The sequence below is a fragment of the Lacerta agilis genome, chromosome 1 (genome assembly GCF_009819535.1).
Source record: "Lacerta agilis isolate rLacAgi1 chromosome 1, rLacAgi1.pri, whole genome shotgun sequence".
NCBI classification, from domain to species: Eukaryota; Metazoa; Chordata; class Lepidosauria; order Squamata; family Lacertidae; genus Lacerta; species Lacerta agilis.
This window is the reverse complement of record NC_046312.1, coordinates 127,545,405-127,567,285: the sequence shown is the minus strand read 5'-3', so window position 1 is coordinate 127,567,285 and position 21,881 is coordinate 127,545,405. Positions and strand designations below refer to the sequence as shown.

General features: G+C 40.8%; 1 protein-coding gene across 1 annotated transcript in view; it reads right to left on the bottom strand.

The window, feature by feature from the left end:
• Positions 1-3,389: 3,389 nt before the first annotated feature.
• Positions 3,390-21,881, bottom strand: part of UNC80 (unc-80 homolog, NALCN channel complex subunit) — a 130,067-nt gene continuing 111,575 nt past the window's right edge. The window contains exons 58-65 of the mRNA XM_033170772.1: positions 21,141-21,306; positions 20,147-20,326; positions 18,176-18,314; positions 13,563-13,619; positions 9,285-9,366; positions 8,449-8,560; positions 5,976-6,187; positions 3,390-4,039 (exon numbers count right to left, since the gene is read on the bottom strand). Of these exons, the coding sequence (XP_033026663.1) occupies positions 3,770-4,039; positions 5,976-6,187; positions 8,449-8,560; positions 9,285-9,366; positions 13,563-13,619; positions 18,176-18,314; positions 20,147-20,326; positions 21,141-21,306 (1,218 nt within the window). The 3' untranslated portion in view covers positions 3,390-3,769. The remainder of the gene's footprint in view (positions 4,040-5,975; positions 6,188-8,448; positions 8,561-9,284; positions 9,367-13,562; positions 13,620-18,175; positions 18,315-20,146; positions 20,327-21,140; positions 21,307-21,881) is intronic.

Genomic DNA, 21,881 nt, shown 5'->3' with positions numbered 1-21,881 from the left:
AAAAATATTTGTAGATAACTTTTATTATTTATGCATATTCAAACATTAGACTACTGTAATCTTTCAAAAGCATAATTCAGACATCTTTATAGATCATTTTATCCATCTTTGGTCATTTGGCACACATTGCAGATCTAGAACATTTCAGCTCTGTATCCTTACATCCCATAGTTTTAAATGATTCTACTCAGTGGGCTTCATTTTTCTGGTTAACATTAAAAATTCATTTTAACTGGGTACAAATTCCTAATTTCATGGTTGGCTTCATGGTTTGTATAAACAAATAGTTTAATAAAAGTATCTCGATTTCAAATATTCTCCCTTAATATCTAACATGGCAAGATAACCCTTCCTTCACTTCCCATATGTAACATTTGTCAATAAGGCGGTAACATTCTCCTGACTGCCCTGAGATCATTTACTAACAGTATAATCTGGTGTTATTAATAGGAGTCAACTTTCCTTTCCCTTTATATTTTTACATATCTCTTTGGCAATGCAAGTGTCAAAATACATTGTATTAAAGCTTAACCATTTTAATGAATATTTACAGGGAACGCCCTGTTTTAAAAATTTGGAGGGAAACAAATTACTTGTTTTTATAACACTGGTGGAATTCTGATTTTTTAATGCCTATTTTTTCTTTGCTAAAATTCCGGTATATTGGCAAAATTCTCTAGAAATTAAAACCATTTCAAGTCTCAACAGCTTTTCTTTAAAATCTTGCAGCAGCATTCTTAAAAAATACATCCCTTGACATTCTTATACATATACGGTAGATGTACACATAAACACACATACAAATATTTTTGACATTCAGCACAGCTACAATCACATGTAGAAAAGACAATTGTAAAACAATGATCATACTGAAGATTTCCAATACAGTAATGCTTCCCTTTCTATAAAACTGGACTGGGACTGGGCACTGCTTGAAAAGCTATGAGGAGGCACATGTTGAAGAGGAAATTTACAGTAAACTTCATGGCTGTATTCTCATAACTTGGTATCACAGTCTTAGAAAGGGGGACTTTGTGATTTGTAACAATATCAATGACAGCAAGTTAATGTAAAAAATTGAAACAACCAAACATTACTGAACACTGACAGTTGTTTTTTTACAACACAGATAATCTTTTGAACACTACGTACACATAAGGCCTCTAACACTAAGTAAGCAGCATAGTTTTTCTTCACAGCAGAATATACTTGTCACTTGTCAATATACTGGAAAAAGCTCTGCTTCTGTTAAGAGCACATCTGTATGCACCTTTAGTCAGTACAGTGTGCTTAATATGAAATAGAAATACACTAGAAAAACAGGCGTGCTCAGGATTTCAATAAATTGCTTAAGCAGCAGCCTTGCTGAACCACAAGATTGATGTTATTTTAAATTCACTAATTAATTTTAAAATTGCAACTTAAAAAAGAAAGAAATGAAAACAAGAACACCACAATAGGGATATTTATGAGTTCTCATTATGGCTTGCTAAAATGTATTCAATACCGTACAACTGGTAATGATGAAGATACTAAGTTTTATGAGAACTGGCTTTTATATAGTGAATCACAGTATTTTCTATTCTTAAAACTGATCAGGTGAAATACCTATCACACATACAGATAAATACTCCCTTTACCTAAATTAGTATGTGGTTACTGAAAACATTTCCCTAAAAATCTTTGTAAAATACAGGTATATGCTTGTTGTCTGCATTGTCATTTCCATATTGTAGTCACACATTGTGCACTAATAAATCTAAATGAATAAATTTAACCATAAAGAGATCCTCAGTGGACCAGAAATTATAGGTTTGTCATATCAATTAATATTTTTAAAATTAAAATATTACATTTCTGGTTCAGAAAATGTTTTCCACACATGGGATGGAATCTAACAAAGTGTGAGGGACTTCCCTTTCCTCCTCTCCCCTCTGCAGACCCTTGTTCACCAGAAATCCAGAGTAGATTGATTCATGGGGAAGGAGAGAAATGAGGAGTCCCAACGCATAAGCAGGAGTCAGTTGTGCAAAGCCACCCATGATTTCCAAAGGAAAAGCAAATCCAACATACAGTACTTCTACTGCAGGGCAGACTGTACCACTGCTGATGCTGCAACAAGAAAAAGCAGAACCTATTTCACAGTGCAGTGCTATCTCTATTCAGAATTAAGTTCTATTGAACTGAGTGCTGCTTACTCCCAAATAAGTTGGGGTAGGATTGAAGCCTCAGCCTGCTAAAAGGTCCATACACTTTGTTATTTGTTTTTACATTATAGTTCTTATAATGCATGTAGAATAACATAACTCTGTTGACCACGATCATGCTCTTAAAAACATGTTCCCTGATTAGAAGGGATACGAGCTGGGAATCAGAGTGATGCTTCCTGAACTTTCCCTTTCAAATCTCATTGAATCCAATGAGGAAGCCACCCTATGAATAAATCAAATTATCACTTTAATTAATGACATGTAAAAAGTGACACACAAATTCTCTGTGAAAAAAGGCTTGGTGCAGAGGCTTGATTTGGTTTAAAGTGACAGGAGTGATGCAACACTTTTTTCCTGCATAGTTTCAGAAACCATTCCCAGCTATTTATGAAATATATATAATTTAAGCTTAGCCTTCTGGAGCAAGGTAACCATACATATGGCTGGCACAATAAATCCATGTTAGAAACCTGTAAACAAATTAATTTACATCAACTTAGTGACATCAGAAAATGCTATTCCCCCACTTGAAAATTAATGCTTACATTCATTCTTTCATTGAGTCTAGATTGCAAATATCCATGATTTTAGATTAATAAGCTTCAAAGAGAGGTATAATTCAATACATTTCACACTGAGAATCACAGATACCTGCAGATTCATGTAAGTGTATGTGAAAATAAATCTTCATATCACACACTCCCAGTGTGCAAAAATACTTGTTACATACACATCAACTCCTGGTTTTTTATGTAGATTATATTAATGGAAATATAGATGCAACTATAAATATAGCAGAAAAATGCACACACTTTCCTGTTGTTTTTATATTCAGGTTGTTTAAACATTCAAAGCAGGCTATTTAGTATAATTTGCAGAACACTTGCTAGTGTTTCACAACTCTGTATAGCAGTATCATTTTTTCCATTCCGTATTGTCCACATTTAGTTTTCAAGAGAGAGAAAACAGTTTATATTTCAGATAGTGTAAGTGTAAACAAGGAACAGAGATCACCCAAAATATTCCTCTGAACTTTGTTTGGTGGTTAATATTCTATGCTAACTGGTATTAATAATACCATCATAAAGCATTCTGCAGTTCTATCGCTAGTAATTATGTCTCTGATGAGTATACTATGTATATGTATATAGATATATATTATATATTTCTCTCTATCTTCTGAAATTACAAAAATAAACTTTAGATTTAGATTACTATATTAAGGTGGATAACCTCCAAAAAGATAGTTCTCTATTTCTGCCTGGCATTTGTTATGTAACTTAGAGAAGCTAAAGAGTGCAAAGATGTTGTGAATCAGTTCTGTTCCTATGAAGATTCCAGTGTTAATCTATTCCTCTATTTTATGGTGTGCCCTGAGTCCAACTAGATCTGTCCAAAGCTGCAGCTTATTTTCTTAGATATATTGGCCCAACTTTACCAATAGGATACTAGATGTGTTCCACATGTTCATAAAGTGCTCCTTTACATACTTAGAGAGGAATAGGAAGACCAGAGGAAGATCTCTCATTCCTGTAGTGTACTACTATCTACTTCCCAAGTCAAACATGAGACTCATCCAGGTCAATATCAGTCTGTCCCACCTCAACCTGCGTGTAGCTGAACTGGCTGGAAAGTAGGGGATTCTCTGTCCCATTGTCCTCACTAATGTGAAGGACAGTGTCTTCATGCTGCAGTAAGCTGGTGGTTTCAAGGCCTGCAAAATCCTCAGTGTCAGAAAGTTCTGTGGCTGGAGGGGTACCGTGAGCTTGTGCTGGCTTTTGCTCCACATTCTCGTCCTTTTTTTTATCCTCAGCAGAAACAGTCACATTCTGAAATGAAGAAAGGTTATTGCAGATAAACATTACCCTGCAACTATCCTTAAAACAGTTGAATTCTAAGAGACAATAGCTGCAACCCAACCCCCAGCTGCCCTTGTGGGTGGCAAGGCTGCACGCACATCTGAAACCCTGCCACTTATGTTGCTGGCCAGGGTGGAAAGTGGGACGGGGATATTGTGAGCTGACTCAGCAATAAGACCTGGACCAGTCTTGATACCTTTGCATGATGGCAGCAAGGGCAGCTCAGCCCCTCTCTGCACCTGGAATGCCCTGGTTTGGGGCTGCCCCTTTGGGGGTCCTGCCACATTCAGCGAGAAAGAACAGGTCACTCCATGCTGGAAGAGTGATGCTGGTGCCAGCGGACCTTGACACCTCAAATTTCAGTGGGGCCCTGTGCAATGCCAAAATCCAGTATCCTGCTCTGCTTCTCGCTTTCCATTGGACTTCATAGCTGTGGTGCCAGCTGAGAACCAGTCGTGCTCCCCTAGATCCACCTTTGGCTGGTGTCACTGCAGACAGAGAACAGTGGAGACCTGCAGGGCTGGGCAGAGACATCTCTGTCTGATCAACCCCCTCGTGCTAGCAAAGGGAGTTTGGATTGCAATGTCCAACACCTGCAATCTAAAAACAATTCAGTGTTCTACACAAGTAGAAAACAGGAGTGGAGTGCACTTCTTTTCCTATCCTCCCTAGGAATATATGAACATGCCTCATTCCATTTCAACATTTATTCAGACTTCCATCTGGTATTTTCCATTCTGTCATAATTTGTTTATTTTGCACAAGTCTTTCTTCTGTTTTGCCATCTCCTGGTGTGGAAGTGTCTGTCTTTTTTTTTTTTACATATATGATAGCACACAACAGACATGCACATCTTAGCCATTTAAAAATCAATTACCTTCTATGTGTGTTCCATTTCAAAGTTAATGGGATTCCTGTTAGTCTTTTTGTAGCAAAAACAATGAAGATTCTTGTAACAATCCTAACTACTCAGAAGTAAATCCCTCCCACTGAATTAGTTTGGGCTTACTTCCAGGAAAGGGGGGGTTAGGATCTTGATTTTATAGTTCAGAATAAACTTGATCCTGTCTCATTTCCCTTGTTCAGGAATCAGAGAACAGTTTAGTACCGTTTTGATATTTTGCTCTTTGTGTCCTGGACTGTATGGATTTCTGTGGGATTATTAGACATTTCGTAGTCACTGTAATGTCACTTTTGTAAGTCGTTTTAGAAATAGAAGAGACTGGGGAATTAACATTTGATAGGTTCCCATGCATTACTGTAACTAGATAAATAATAAAATATATATTTATGGAAATATATTCAAATATGTGCACAAACGAAAGGGAAGCCATAAGGGAACAGAAAGAATATAGGACTATCTTAAGATACAATGAGAATATAAATGGCAAACATGTATGCAGAGTAGGGGTGGGCAAATATGTCAATCTCAGTTTCTCCCAGCTTATAATTTTTCCAGTATGATGTTCAATTTTCCACATTTCTGTATCAGTTTGCATTTTTTTAAAAAGTCCTCATGAAAATTTGCCAGCATCTGTCTGCAAACTTCTCCTCCTACACACGTTTATATGCAATTTTGCCTAATATACACATCTTTGCAGAGCAGTTTCCCCTAAGCTAATGCATTTATGTAATGTCCACTCACATATATGCATTTATATGCACACTTCACCACTGTATATGCATTTTTGTACAAATATATTGGCTGGAGAATTGAATTAGAAGATTCAGGTAAGTGTGAATTTCAAAAGATAGCTGTGTTTCAGTTTGCATAGTATTTCAGAAAATGTAAACTTGGTAAGTAAGCCTTTAAATGCAAATTGAATCAAATTTTCCACCATCCCTAATGGGAACAGAAGAATAAACTGTGACAAGCAAGCAAACACACTTTTCCCCAGTAGATTACCTGACTAGAGGAGACTTGACTATGGAGATCTGCCACAGTAACAGCAGGTGAGGAAGGCAGAGTGGATCTATTTGTAGCTTCCTGCTTGTTGCCGTCTGAAGGGCTGCTCTTTTTGCTGCTTTGCTGCTGGGCTGCAATTGGTGCTGGATCCGGCTTTGATGTCGATGCCTCGGATTTAGCTTCAGTGAAGGTTACAGATCGTTTTTGATCAACTGCAGAATTAGACCATAAGCAGCAGTGGATGTACCACCACATGCATTTGAAAATAAATTCTGGAACCATTTCATGGCCTGAATGCGTACCTTCTGCCTAGGGATGGGTGAATCTATACCAGTCTGACCTGCCCTGGTTCCATAAATGGATGTCTTAAAATATATCCCACCCTGTTCCAGATCAGATTTTTAAAAGGATATTTCCAGGGAAATCCTTAACAAAAAAACCCTGAATAAAAACACTCACGAAAAGACACATGAAAATGAGGAGTGCTTACAAGGTGAACTGAAGGCTTATACTCCAGATGGCGCAACAGGAGATAGATAGATAGATAGACAGACATAGACATATATCTTTATATCTATATCTATTTCTATATCTATGTCTGTCTGTCTATCTATTAGTACAGTGCCTTTAAGGAAATGATGTTCAGTTGCTTCTTGCACCATAAAAAAAAAGTGTTTTGACTGGGCCATAGACTTTGGGCATAATATAGAATATGATGCATGGACAAAATTATGGAAAGAGACGATGAAATTTACTGCGTGTGTAGCTTTGAAGGAAAATCTTTATAAGATGATGTATAGATGGTACTTGACTCCAGTAAAATTGTCAAAAATGTATAGAACGCATGACAAGATGTGTTGGAAATGTAGACAGGAGGAAGGGAGTTTTTATCACATGTGGTGGACTTGTGGTAAGGTCAAGACCTTTTGGGAATCTATTTATAATGAGCTTAAGAAGATGTTTAAATATACTTTTCCAAAAAGACCCGAGGCCTTCTTATTGGGTTTGATGGGAGATGAAATAGCTAAGAGGGACAAAAGACTGTTCATGTATGCAACAACTGCAGCGAGAATATTGCTTGCCCAAAAATGGAAATTACAGGAATTACCAACGATTGATGAGTGGCAGACGAAGATGGCGGAATACGCTGAACTTGCAAAACTGACCGGCAGGGTCAGAAACCAGGACGACTCGAGGTTTCGAAAAGAATGGAGTAAATTTGTGGAGTACTTAAGATTGAATAGAGGAAGTTTGAAAACACTGGTAGGATTGGAATAAACCTTTGACATTGGTTAATATGAAGGAATAAAAACTGTGCGATAAGATTGGACTAGAAAACCAACTGACGTGGGGGAGGGAAGTCATAGCTCGGCGGAGCGATGGTTGAATATAATTTGTGTTAGATATGGAATTGATTGGTTGTATAATTGGAAAATTAATAAAAATGTATTTTAAAAAAAATAAAAAAAGTGTTTTGACTTGGTACAGCAGAGGTGCTGCACTTTGAAGCTGGTCAGCGCAAGTTTAGTGTTAAGAAAAGAGAAAGAGCCATCCCTCACTTCACCTCAATACAATGGTTAAACTGGCCATTGGAAAAGTTCGCCGATCTGAACCCTATGGAATGAATGAGGTGGTGTTCACACCAAAATCTAGCCTGAATTGAAATCCTCCGACATGCCTATTTCCAGCCCCTTGTTTTCAATCGGTAAATCAATCAATTTATTTTTATGTCATCTTTTTCATGGAACAGGCCAAAGTGGCGCACAACAAATCAAAATAAAATAATACATAATTTGATAATCAGTAGCATGCAGGAAAAAAACATTATCATGCTTTGTTCCTGCTCCAGAATGAAAATCCCCAATACAGATTTAAAAAGCAACAATACAGATAGGAAACAATAAATTAGCATCTGGATCCTAAACAACTGACCCCAGATATATTGCAGAGAATTTCCCTGCCTTTCCTTCAAAGCGTATCACCAAGCCACAACATGAATGGAGAGAAACAGTTGGCCAACACTGCCCACCTTTAGACAGCAGTTTGGATTTCTGGACCTACAGCAGCAATGCCATTCCATCTCCACAATGAGCACAGCAAACATTATCCCATCTTTTATAAGACATGGTCTTTTGCTGAATCATATTCTTAAGCTCCACATTTACTCCATGCAGGCACACAAGTGGTTGTGTAACTGGATCACTTTCTGATACAGGTGGAAAGTACCATTTTAATTCTGAGAGGAAGGAGAAGGTAGTAGAGTTTTGGGTGAGCACATAGCATTGCACCTGGGAGTGCGCTCAAAATTTGCTCTTGAGGGTTGGAGGACTCCAGCAGATTTTACGGGTGCGCAGGGGGCAGTGAGGAAGGTAGCACCCTGTTACATGTGCAGAGGTTCACTAGCCCAACACTGCTTTCCTCACCAGGGGCTTTAAAAAAATGAAACTACAGCATTGGAAAAATGTTTTCTTACCGGTTGGTTTTGCTTTGGGCTGTATGCTTCTACGTGTGGTAGAAAGTCGTGCACCGTGACGGCTGCGAGGTTCCGTCTGTGTTTTCTGACGTGATAAAAGAGGCCTTCTTAGCTGGAAAGCATTGAAGGAACAAAGTTAGAAATACAATACAGTAATGTGGTTCTGCAATACATCTCACTTGACAGTAAGCCTACAACATACGTGGGAGTTATGTTCAGCGGATTGCGCCTAAAGAGCCTAAATCACATATCGTCAATTTTTTTTAGGTTTGATGGCAACTGGGATTGGCAAACTCATCCCCCCTTTTATTTATTATTTATTTTTTGTTGTGCACATAAAGCTGAACGCTCACAAGTTAAACGTGTATAAGATGCGGGCTTACTGTATAGCCCTTATTTTTCTTCAGTAGATACATTTATTTTGTTTTCACTATTTAATCTAACAAGGCATGTGAACAAAATTGTACCTTTTAGAATGTTACTTGATAATATGAGAACAAGGGAGACACTATTTAATATGGTCTTGTTATTGCTAGGACAGATCAGATAATCTCTCACCATGTCCTGCATTTAAAAAAAAATGTCTGAGATTTTTAATGCAGATAATGAAAACGAAATGCAGTGATTAAACATGTGCTCCTAAAGGCTGTACACTCCTCCTTGTCGTCTTGTTGGAACAATGCAATCTCTACACAGAAACAGGCATACATCACAATCAGTTTCATAAACCCAGTGCTTAACATTAATATGGTCTACTTCATTTTCAAGCAAAATCTACGAAACAAAATGTAATCAATTATTTCATCCAATAGGCTACCAACGTGTTATGCATTTACCTGCCTCAAGCCTCTCTTTCTCCCTAATGGTTGCTGTAGAAGAAGATTGTGGTGTCCGGGTTCACTCTGCACGCTTGCTACCCTGTTAAGTGTTAAAAGCATTATCACTACTGTAGAAGAACACATACAAGAGACTTGTTTTATTGCAGATGCTGCTAAACATATTGATAAAATCGCTTCCAAGATCACACCACCTCTAAAGGTAACGGGAGAGTATCTGTTAGGTTTGGAATTAGGATATGAAGAGTACTGGGATAGGAAGAGTAATGACATTCAAGAGTAGGCCATATACTGGAAAGTATCAGTCTCGCAAACTGAACTCTTAATCATGCAAGAATACATCCCATTATACGATGGCCATTCTGCTCCCCATGCCATGAAGGATGAAGGCAAGTCAATAAAAGGATGTCATTTTATTATCCTAATGTCTTTTTTCTTTTTCTTTTTTTTGCAGACACTAGGCAAACACACATTTTCCTTCCTGTTAGATTTTAAATTTACCCCTTAATCATTTATAATTTTAGTTCAGAAGGTGAATGATGAACACAGTTGACAAAGTATTAATTCATGTCATGGGCACAAGACTTAATGGAAAAAGTTATCACATTGAACACATACTTGCAGGCTCAAGTTTCTTTGTGGATAGTGATTAACACAAGCACTAGTCCTAGAAAAAGCATGATCATGGTCTTCAAAAAATGAATTTAACAGACTCAACAGAAAGCAATTTTTCTGAATTAAAAACAAACATAGTTCCATAATTAAGCAGGCACAAACATCCTACTGCAGCACTCATCTGCAGACTAGAACAATGTCCCCCAGTCTGTTTCCGTTACTTTATAGTATAAAGTTTATACTATCCAATATGAACTGTTCATATAACAGGGAATGCCTGCCAGTATTTTAGTTGAAAGAACTGCAACATGAAGAAAATTTCAGTAGTAGATAGTACTTTGCCACTGTCTGATAGGTGAGGTGCTTTTCAAAATTACAGTGCATTTTAATTCTGTCCCTTGTACATCTCCTTAATAAGCTTTGGCATGCATTATTCAGTATTTGACTTTACACTAGATTTTGCTGAAAAAAGATTTTGCTGGAAAAGGGTCGTCCCCCCCCCCAACCTTCCCTAACTTTGATGGATACTTATGGTTCTTGTTTATGGCAGCTTAAGAAATTGAGCCAAATAAAGCAATGTTTATAAGTTATCAAAATTCTAAGGGTCTTGGAGCACATCAGCAAAAATAATGCTATTGATCTTATGCCAGAGGGAGAATTAATGCTTCGTAATTATGTGCTGTATATGTTCTTTGATCTATCTCTCACCTAGTGCTAGGCAGAAGTATTCAGCCCAATGATTTTTGCAAGCTGGGGTGTGGGGTGGGGAGATGCTCTTTGAAAATTAATTAATCTTGGGGGAGGGTTTGGAATTTTCAGAGCAGAATCTTAAATGTGGAGTGACTGACCCTTCCAAAAGTGGTCAAAGGGAATCTCTTTTGCCAAGTTGAAATGCAAGGGTTTAATACAGAGTTGTAAATAAGATGGCAAAGAATAGATCTGTGGACTCTCTGTACTGTTATACTGGACCCAGGTTGGCTTAGCTCCTCCTAGTGCTTGAAGGAAGGAACATCATCCCTTCTCAAGAACCTTTTTGCAGCTTGCCCCTGGAACATAGTTGTCCACCTTCCCTTTTTTTGCAGTGGGAAACAGCTCTGGAAAAAGGGAATTTCCCGCAAAAAAGGGGAAAGTTGACAGCTATGCCCTGGAAGCAAGCCAAAATAAAGGAAGGAAACACAGGACCCATAAAGAGAACAGCCACACACACACATATATACACATTGCATATAGGCACTTCAAACCAATTTAGGTAGCTCAGGCAGGCAGCCAAAATGAGCCACATACAGTGTGGACCTGGGTCTAGTATGACAGCATGAAAAAACAACCCTTCTCTCCCAATGGATCCTGCTAGAAGTAAAGAGTATCACTAAGGAAAATCCTAGCCAAGTGCAGAGACTATCTTACATAGCATTTGTCCTAGAACAAAATTCTCTAGATTGACCATTAAGAAATAGCTTTAACCCTATCTGTAGCCCTGTCCAGACACTGAAGAGCTCGCATATTGAGTGAACAGAAGGTCCCACCCCCTCTGTTGTGTTCCCTGATTATGCAGAGTTCTATCTATATCTCACCAGGGCAGCAGATTCCCTGAAGCAGATCCCCTCCAATCCACAGAGGGTGGCGGAATAAGCGAGCAGATCCCTACAGTCTCTACATACAACTCTAATCATGCGACGGCTTTAACACCCAGGTATGGCTACTGTACAAAGCTGCAAGCAGATTATTTTGGTAGGGAAGACCTGCCTCAGAAGATGCAAGTAAGTAATTTTAAGTAACACTTCAGTGAACTTCCAAAGATTTTGAAACCATCTAGTAGTAGCCTGCTAAAAAAAAGGCCTCCCATATTATTGAAATTAGTAAAGGTAAAGGGAACCCTGACCGTTAGGTCCAGTCGCGGACGACTCTGGGGTTGCGGCGCTCATCTCGCTTTACTGGCCGAGGGAGCCAGCGTACAGCTTCTGGGTCACATGACTAAGCTGCTTCTGGCGAACCAGAGCAGCACATGGAAACACCATTTACCTTCCCACCAGAGTGGTACCTATTTATCTACTTGCACTTGGACGTGCTTTCGAACTGCTAGGTTGGCAGGAGCTGGGACTGAGCAACGGGAGCTCACCCTGTCGTGAGGATTTGAACCACCGACCTTCTGATCGGCAAGCCCTAGGCTCTGTGGTTTAACCCACAGCGCCACCCGCATCCCAACATTGAAATTAGTACATGTGACTAAAATGATTAATAGGAACCCGGCAGATGCTGCACAGGTTAAATTAATGCATTGCAGCAACTTGTTTGCTGGAAGTGTAACTAAAATCTAAATTTTTGAATTCACTATGTAAGAAATATAGCCAGGGATGCCACTTGAGTAAAATATTTGGGGGGGGGGGCCTCATGCATCACATGACGTGGTGCATGAACACCATTTGAAAGGCAATGCCCGCTAACTTGGGGGGGGGGGCTGGTCCCCTCAAATATTTTATTGAGGGGCTGAAGACCCTTCGGCCCCTAGGAACTGGCTCCTATGTATATAGTTAAACAGTTCCTGACAAATAAGTTATTGTGGTCAGTATTCACCTAGTGAACGCTGAAAGGCCAAGCAGTGCCCAGTGCAGGGTTTTCTGCTTGCACATTGGCACTTTCCCTTCTCTCCTACTCCTGTGCCTCTGAAATAAGCTTGGGGTGTGTGTGCTGGGGGAACCCCCAGAACAGTGCATAGGAGTGATGGTGTTTGCACAGAAGGAATGCCTGCAACAGCACAACGCTGAATTTCTTCCTCAGTTTCCACATGATCTCCAAAGGACAAAATTCAATAGCTTATATTTTCACGTATTTAAAGGGGTTAGTGAACAGTTTTTGGGTATTTTCCCTAAACCTGTCTTCTTGCAGCTTAAAACCTTTCCTTTTGTCCTACCTGGCATCAAAGAAGATGCGAGAACTGTTTGAACACAGTCTTCAAAGCATTTTAAAAATACTGTTATAATCTATTCAACGAGTTTTTCTGTAGTTCCATTTAGTTAAAATGGTCCTTTACTCATTATTGTCCTTCTCTTGCTTCCCTGAACTTTGTCCAATCCTAATAGTCACTCATCTTAAGAGATCTTACAACAGTTATGGTATAGCGGCAGCAGTCATTATGAGCTGCATTATGATCTGACTGCCACAGCAGGATGAGTGGTTAGTGTTCTGGCAAAGGCCACCATTACATTACATGGTGTTTAATATATAGCAACAAAAATACTTAAAAATCAGTGTCTCCCATATACACTGATGTGTTATATATAAATAGAAATAGAAATAGAGCCCTTTGTGAAGAGAAGAGAAGAGAAGACTCTCTGATACCTAGTAAAAGCTACAAAGACACAGGCAAAGTCCTGCAACAGATAATCTAAGAGTTTGGTTTGACAAGTTTTGTTCCACACTGAACCTGCTGGCCGCCCCCCCCCCCCGCCTATTTTTTTTTGCCAATAAAGGTTACTAGCAATCAATAATCTCAACTGAACTAGGGTTGCTGCACCTTTGACTTGCAGGCCTGATAATCAATGAAGAACAAGGAACAGGAATGGAGGGAGGGAGAGCTGAGGATGAGTAAGGAAAGACAGTGAATATAGGGAGCAGGTTGTTGTTCCCAGCACAGACACTGACATACAGGTAGGGTAAACACTGTACCTAGAGAGGCTGCCCTCAGCTGCCAGGCCTTGGGAGTCATCGAGGACATTAGGTTCACTGCAGGAGGGGCAGGGAGGTGAAGCATTTAGGGAAGAAAATATGTTTTTAAAGCATGCAACCGTCTCTGTGTTCAAAGAAAAGAAGTATCAGAAGGATAGTAAAGGGGGAAAAATAACAGTAAAGTTGGTCTCAAAGCTGACTCACTGAAGTTAGGGTCAAACTAGATGTTTTGGTTAATGTGTAGACAGCAACTATATCGCGGTGGTTAAAAACGTAATACAACACATGTTGTATATGTGCATTGGGACAGTGTTTATCCATTACCTACTTAGCTTTTTGTTTGTTTCTTTTTAACTGCTAAAATTAGCATTGGGGAAAAAGCTCCCATTGGCACCAGCAGCATCTTCCCCTCCCCCAACACCACCTGCAGAAGGGTGGTGCAATTTTCATGTGGATTATAAGTGGAAAGAGAAGGGTTAAACCTCCCCATTCCCTATACAATGGTTCCTCGGGTTACATACGCTTCAGGTTACAGACTCCGCTAACCCAGAAATAACGTTTTAGGTTAATAAATTTGCTTCAGGATAAGAACAGAAATCGTGCTCTGGCGGCGCAGAGGCAGCGGGAGGCCCCATTAGCTAAAGTGGTGTTTCAGGTTAAGAACAGTTTCAGGTTAAGAACAGACCTCCGGAACGAATTAAGTACGTAACCAGAGGTACCACTGTAGTTCAGATGAAAATTGTTGATCCCTCCATGCTTTAAATTACGTCATTTTTTAATACCAAGTTATAGTTGCCGACTATCCATTAAACATAATGTGCAGTTTGACCACAAGAACCAAAACCTGGACAAAAGACTTGCTTTTTACTCTAACGTGTGTCCTATAGACAAAAGTTATGATGCAAAGAAATCTCGTGATTTATACAATACATCACAATTAGGTGGCATTGTAATAAAAGAAATGAGGATGGAGTGATCTTCAAACCCTCGTGTCCTGTTTTTTATTCTATTTACTGTCTTTCTTTTCAGACCCCCTTTCTCCTCAACATCATTTTACTGGACAGCATTCCTCTGGACAGCCATGACCAGATAGGCACCAGAGCTTCTCATATGTTTTGGACTTAACCCCCTTCTCATTTTAAACTTACCCATGAGGCCCACTCATTCCAACATTATTATCCCCACAAGTAAGTAACCCTAAGAGCCTCACACACAGCTGAATGAGGGCGACCCGCTCCTTTAGGTAAGGGTGTGTGGAATGGGAGACCAATGTAATATTGAAACCTAAAGAACCTCACTTTCCCCTCCCCACCGCCTCCCCCCAAAACATGCATAGGAAAACATAGTTAAACACCGTTAGCAACTAAGCTCCTTTTTCTGTAGCTCAGGATGTGGCAATGGGGCAGCCACTTGCACAAATATAATGTGGATCAGTGAGAGCCTTCTGTCACAGAGCCTGTTCATCCCATACAGTTCTCCTACCAAGGCTTTGCTGCTGCAAGATCCTCTGCTTCCATGGGCATAGCCAGGATTTATGTTAGGGAGGTCAGGATGGGGGCGGGGAGCAGAACCAAGCTATCTGTGATGCAGTTGCTCAGTTAGTTAAGTATTTTTATTTACCTATATACTTGAGTAGAAGCCTAGTTTTTCAGCACATTTTTTGTGCTGAAAAAGCTGCCCTCGGCTTATACTCGAGCGAGGCGGGCGGTGGGGGCAGCGAGAAAGAAGCCCTTTCTCTCCGCTCGTGCCGCCACCCGCTCTCCCCAGTCAACCATTCCTTAAGAAGTGTACAAGAATGGCAGTTCTTTACTCTCCCCAGGCAGCTTGTTCCATTCCTGAACTGCTCGCATAAATGCAAACTTGGCAAAGGAGGAAGAGGAAGGAGGAGCCCAAAGGGCTGCTTTCGGGCTGCTCGTTCCTCCTCCTCCTCCACAGCGGCAAAGGTGAACTGGTTTATACTTGAGTCAATAAGCTTTCCTAGGTTTTTGTAGGAAAATTAGGTGCCTCGGTTTATATTCGGGTCGGCTTATACTCGGGTATATACGGTATATTACTTGATTTCGGTGGCGCAGCTGCCCCCTGGCTACATCCATGACTGCTTCCATGAAACTTTATGCCTCACCTGCTGCCTTCTGCCAAGTTTCTCCCTGCCCAAGGGATGTGTTATCTCTTAACTAGAGGGAGTGCTATCTGCAATATCAAACCTGATATTTTTTTTCCAGGAGGAAGGCTTAGCCTGCTTCAGAATCTCCTCCTCCTTTGGAACCTTGAACACTCTCCAGGGGACAAGGACTCTCCTGTTCACTTTGCGTTACAGTAATGCACAATGACCAAAACAGTCGCAAATATTAGCGTGCCTTTACTTTCTCACCAGTTAATCAATTATTTTTTGAGCAATCCACCGATTAAACTTTGCAGTTTTAGTAACTATACTTTTCAAACACTACCAGGCTAATGATGTCATAGCATACAAGTATGATTTACAGTACAGCAAAACATTAGTAGAACTGTTACAAATAGCTTTACAGCTGAACTTAATTTAGGCAAGTTCTTAGGGGGGAAAGCTTATAGCCCTCTCAATAGACAACAACTGCTCTTTCTTTCACAGTTGTCAACCATCAAGGATTGTTTCTGATGACCAAACTAGATGAGACACAGGAGAAATGTGATAAACATTTCTTGTGCAGCCACCAGGGGGAGAACACTGAATCAGGTCCCTGGCATTAGGGCAGGGGTCAGCAACTGTTTTCAGCCGTGGGCCGGTCCACCGTCCCTCACACCATGTTGTGGGCCAGACTATTTTTTTTTGGGGGGGGGAGAACAAATTCCTATGCCCCACAAATAACCCAGAGATGCATTTTAAATAAAAGGACACATTCTACTCATGTAAAAACACACTGATTCCCGGACCGTCCGTGGGCCGGATTGAGAAGGCGATTGGGCCGCATCCGGCCCCTGGGACTTAGGTTGCCTACCCCTGCACTAGGGGAAGGTTTCTCTAAGAGTTTATCCACCCTGACCTTTTGCCCCGCTCATGCCACACAGGCCAGCACTTTAAAGCTCTGCGTTGGGGCTTTCACCATGAAAACCCACTCTTTAATGCTGAAGTACAACAAACAGCAATTAAGCTTTTCTGCAGAATGCCATGTGCGCCGATTCAGCTTGAAAGAGCGAGTTTTCAGGGGAAAGCTCCGGAGCACAGATCATGCCCAGAAAGCGCAGAAGAAAGGTACAGTGGTACCTCTGGTTACATACGCTTCAGGTTACATACTCCGCTAACCCAGAAATAATGCTCCAGGTTAAGAACTTTGCTACAGGATAAGAACAGAAATCATGCTCTGTCGGCGCAGCGGCAGCAGGAGGCCCCATTAGCTAAAGTGATGCTTCAGGTTAAGAACAGTTCCAGGTTAAGAACGGACCTCCGGAACGAATTAAGTACATAACCAGAGGTACCACTGTAAGTCCAGGAAAGCCCTAACTCCTCCCCCTGGTGATGTTTTCCCAATTAAAAGAAACTTCACAAAGCTGGGTTTTTTCTCTCTCTCTTAAGGGAAAACATACAGGCACCAATGCTCAACACGTGTATTAAGTGTCCCCAAGAGTGACTGCAAATTGGTATGAATTTCATGTGATGGCAGCATGGTTGCAAAAAGTTTCCGTTTCATGTTGCATCTTTCTGCCTTACTTTTTCACTATGCATAAGCAGTTGAGAGAGAAAAAAAACCTGGCTAATTACTGTGTCAATTTATCACCAGGTCAACTGGTTCTCTAAACCCACTGTAAGAAAACAAGACTGGGCTGTGAAGGGGGAATACGGGGGATCAATGTTAATTTATTTTCCAATGCTTGCCAAGTGAATATAAAAGTTGGGCTATTGCTAGATTTAAAACCCCCAAATTCTCTCTCTCTTTCATACACGTGCACACACACACACACACACACACACACACACACCATGAGCACAGTTAGCTTTTCCTATGTCAGCAGGTATGGGGCAGTTCATGGTTACACATTCTTACAGTCAAAATCAGAGGAAAATCTCACTTTACATTTTAAAGTCATCCTAATGTTCTCAATATGCCACACACCACGGTGCCTTAAGTTCTGTGCAAATGCAACAGAAGAACAATTAGTTCAAAAAATAGGACCACTATGCTGCAGGACCATAGAAGTAGCTCAGCTACTTCTCAGCTAGATGGACAGATCTGTCCAAGATAGTGATCCGTATGCTTTTATTTTAAAAAAAATGTTGCATTCACAAGCACCTTCTGTTGAGGCTCTGATTTAGCAGAACATATTTGTAACTTAGACTAGGTCATGGAATGGAAAGTTAACAAGAACAACAATCTCTTTTCAAATTACCTATTCCTCACTAATAAGAAGTATCAAGGAAAACATGAAAAAGTTTCTAATATGTTGGATTAAAACAGTAGTTCCTACACCATACAAATTTTAACATAAAGCCAACGTTGCGTTGCCTCATTTCTTATTTTATTTGACCTTGTGACAACTCTTCTTCTCCAAACACCCATGTGTTGAACACTATATTATACCTTCATAATTTCTGCTCTTGTGAGAGATGTCAGGAAATGTGAAATAGCCCGTTTTGTTACCTTTGGCTGGGTAACATGCCCACCTCAGCCTGAGGTGCAGACATGCTGGAGAGATGGCTGGAGAATCTCCTCCTCCCAATGGCACCCATGAGGTATGCTTCCTGTTCACTTACCACACTGGGCATGCTCACGGAATCATCTAGAGGGGATAGGATGAAGAACCTCTCACATTATGTTTTAATACCTGCTGTAAGCCACCCAGAGTGGCTGGGGTATTACAACAACAACAACAACAACAACAGGAAGTGACGGTACATTGTTTCACATATAGCTTTTGGGGTTAATAGTTTCATGGCTGCCAAAATTCAAGCTGTCAAAACTGGGACAAGCTTTACCCCTATAATAAAGCCCTCTGGGAGAAACCCCTACAGGCTTCAATGGGACTGAGTCCCAGGTTATGTGTGTACTGGATTGCAGACCTTAAGTTACATACCAGAATGAAAATGGCTTCAAGAAGTAAAAACCAGTTTGCTTGTTTGTTTGTTTGCTTGTTTTGTTTTCCAGCCTCAGCTTGAGTAATTTAAATCTACTTTTGATAATAATCAGCTAAAAACGAAATGAATTAAAGCATGCCTCCAGATTGTTCGAACTTCAGCAGAGGGTTCGTAGCAGTTGTAACAGGATGTGTCTTCCCTCCCTAATATAACTGTAAAAATGGCAGCAAAATCCTACAAATATACAGAAGTGTCAGCCCCATGATAAAAATAATCAAAATGTTTTTGTAAACCCTCTCACATATAATAAGTGTAAATATAAAAATCTTAAGTTCAAAATAATGCACATAAAGGCAATGTTTGTTAAGAAAAAGATTACTCTGCTTTTTTAATTGCTTTTTTTAGTCTGTATAATTTAAATTAATATGTGCCCACCATTTAATTGTCTATATGGGCAAAACTCAGCGCAACCGCCATGTGTTTAAATCTGTGTTTGTATCTGTAGCAGACATACAGAAAACAGAGGGCCAAATTTCACTTTCAGTAATAAAGGGAGGGGGCAGGATGGCAGTTTACCTCCCTGTAGCCCCTCTGCCTAGTGCTTTTCTCCTAGATGAATGAATGAATAAATTTATTTAATAAATCTGTATACCACCCTTCATCCAAAGATCACAGGGTGGTTCACAGCATAAATCACAAAATACAAAATGAAAACAAGAACAAAACAAACCCGTAACCCCCTCCCACAAACACATTTAAAAGAACAAGGCCTGGTTGAAGAGGAACATTTTCACCAGGTACCTAAAGGTGTATATGAAGGTGCCAGGCGAGTATCCCTAATATTATTTCTAGTATTAGAGCACAGCAAGGAAAAAAAGCCATGCCAGAAGAAGACTGTAGACAGGTAAGCAGGGAAGTTGCAGCAGAGCAAGAGATGGGATAGGGCCACTCCATCTGCTCTGCTGAAACACCCCCAGGCTCTTTCTTCCCTCCACTGTCACCTGGCCACAGCCATTGCATCAGAGGAAGGGAAGCAGAGTATTTCCACTTGCTCTGCTGAGATATCAGCTCCATCCATCTCCTTTCCCTGAACTGTTTCCATTCCCGTTGGCCATTATAAGAAGTACTATGTAACTTTTAAGAACAGCTGCCTTCCTGTCTGCTTTTGTTTGTTTCCCTCTTCTCCTTTCCACCCTCACCCCCGCCCTTTATGAGATCAGTGCTATTTTTCTAGAAAAAGAGGTGCCAGAACTCACCATGAGCACCTCCATTGTTCTCTTAGAATGGCGATGGCGCCCACCTGAGAGGTGCCGGAACTGAGTTCCGGCAAGTTCTGGCTGAACCCCCCCCCCCTTATATAAGACGTATCTTAGATTATAAACCTATGGGCAGTAAAAATGCTTCAACTCAGGGGAAGGATTGTGCACTCCTCCCAGTGTATCTCCCTCTGCCCCTGACTTTTAAGATGACTGCAGTGGATCCAGATTTAAAGAAACAGACCTGCTGCCACATCACCTCTACAGCAGTGGGTACTTACTTTCTTCATCTTCCTCATCTGTCCGGCTTAAAGTATCCTGGGAAGCTTGTTGGGAAGGTTCACTGTCCTGTTCCCAGACAGTTCCAGTGCCAGTGTTGGAGCGTGACATCGTGGCGAGACTCAGTCGGTATGCAGAGGTAGAGGTGCCCGCAGTGCTGATAGAAGTCTTACCTTGGTAGGCTGAACAAATTAAGGTGGGGGGAAAGAGGTGGGGAAATGAAGGTTATGTTCATTAAAATGAAAGTTGGCAAGACTTAGTTCTTTTCCACAGCAGGAACGAAAGGAGGAGAGCCAGTGTGGTGTAGTGTTTAAGAGCGGTAGACTCGTAATCTGGGGAACCGGGTTCGCGTCCCCGCTCCTCCACATGCAGCTGCGGGGTGACCTTGGGCTAGTCACACTTCTCTGAAGTCTCTCAGCCCCACTCACCTCACAGAGTGTTTGTTGTGGGGGAGGAAGGGAAAAAGGAGAATGTTAGCCGCTTTGAGACTCCTTTGGGTAGTGATAAAGCGGGATATCAAATCCAAACTCCTCTTCTTCTTCTTCAGTGATCTGCAGATTCTGAGCCATTGGAAGTGCAGGCAAAGTAAAGAGAAGCTTTCCTAATGTACTTACTTTAATTCCATGATACTATGAAGTTACAAGAAGCACTTCTCTGAGACTGATTGAATAAATGTCATGTAAGACATTTATCTCACCATATTTGATGGGCACCAGTGGTAGTCCCTGGTTTTCAATTACACTATATTTAGAAGGTATTGTCTCACCACCATCCAGGTGGCAATTATTTCTTTGCAGGACTTCAACCTTAAGGGATGCCAACGTAACATTTTACAAAAGCTTTAAAAAGTTAAATTATTGATCCTTTCCAATTTCAGTTTTAGAAGTGATATGTGGTTTAAAGCATTGTGCTGTTGGTTAAGTGATGATTAGTGTAGTATGTTCTTATCTGAGGCGCATCTTTCCTCAACTGGCTTTTATTCATCAATCTCCTCACCTGACCCACTATGCACAGCCTCCTTGAGGATCTTTAGCTCATTGTTGAATTCCGCAATGAGAGAGCTCTTGCAGAGAGGGCGTGGGATGAAGCGCCGCTCCAACTGGTCAGCAATGTGCTGTCGAGCAGTCATTTCTTCGTGATTCTCAGCTGGCTGGGCTAGCAACTGGGGGCGAGGGTGGTCAGGAAGAGCCAGGAAGAACAAAAACAAAACAAAACCAGTTACTGGTAGTTTTAAGTCAACACTCTCAGTGATTCTGCAAGTGACCCTCGTAACGCTAAACAAAGATATTGGTTCAGATTTGTAATGCCAGTTCTGTTTTTGTAATGCCTTTTGGTTTTGTTTATATTTATAAGTTTATAAAGTTTATATTTAAAAAAATAAGAAACACCATCAAAATACTGTTTCAAAATTTAGAGGAGCCATAGCTCAAAGGCAGAATGCCCACTTTGCCTGGATAAGCCTCAGTTTCAATTATAACCTCGTCACTTGAAAGGATCTTAGGTAACAGGGCTTATTAGCCCTCTGCTTGAGACCATACAGGGGTCACTGCCCAGTCTCCCACTCTGCCCAGTCTGGTGGACTGGCTGACTGGGCTCCCTCCCCACTTGCTTGCTTACTCTAACACCACCTCAACTCCTGACAACCAGCACCCCTTGGCCAGCCCCAGAGGCTTGTAGCCAGGGCTGCTACAACAAACAGCTGTGCAAGCCTTGGGGAGGCAGAGACGCAAGAGGGCA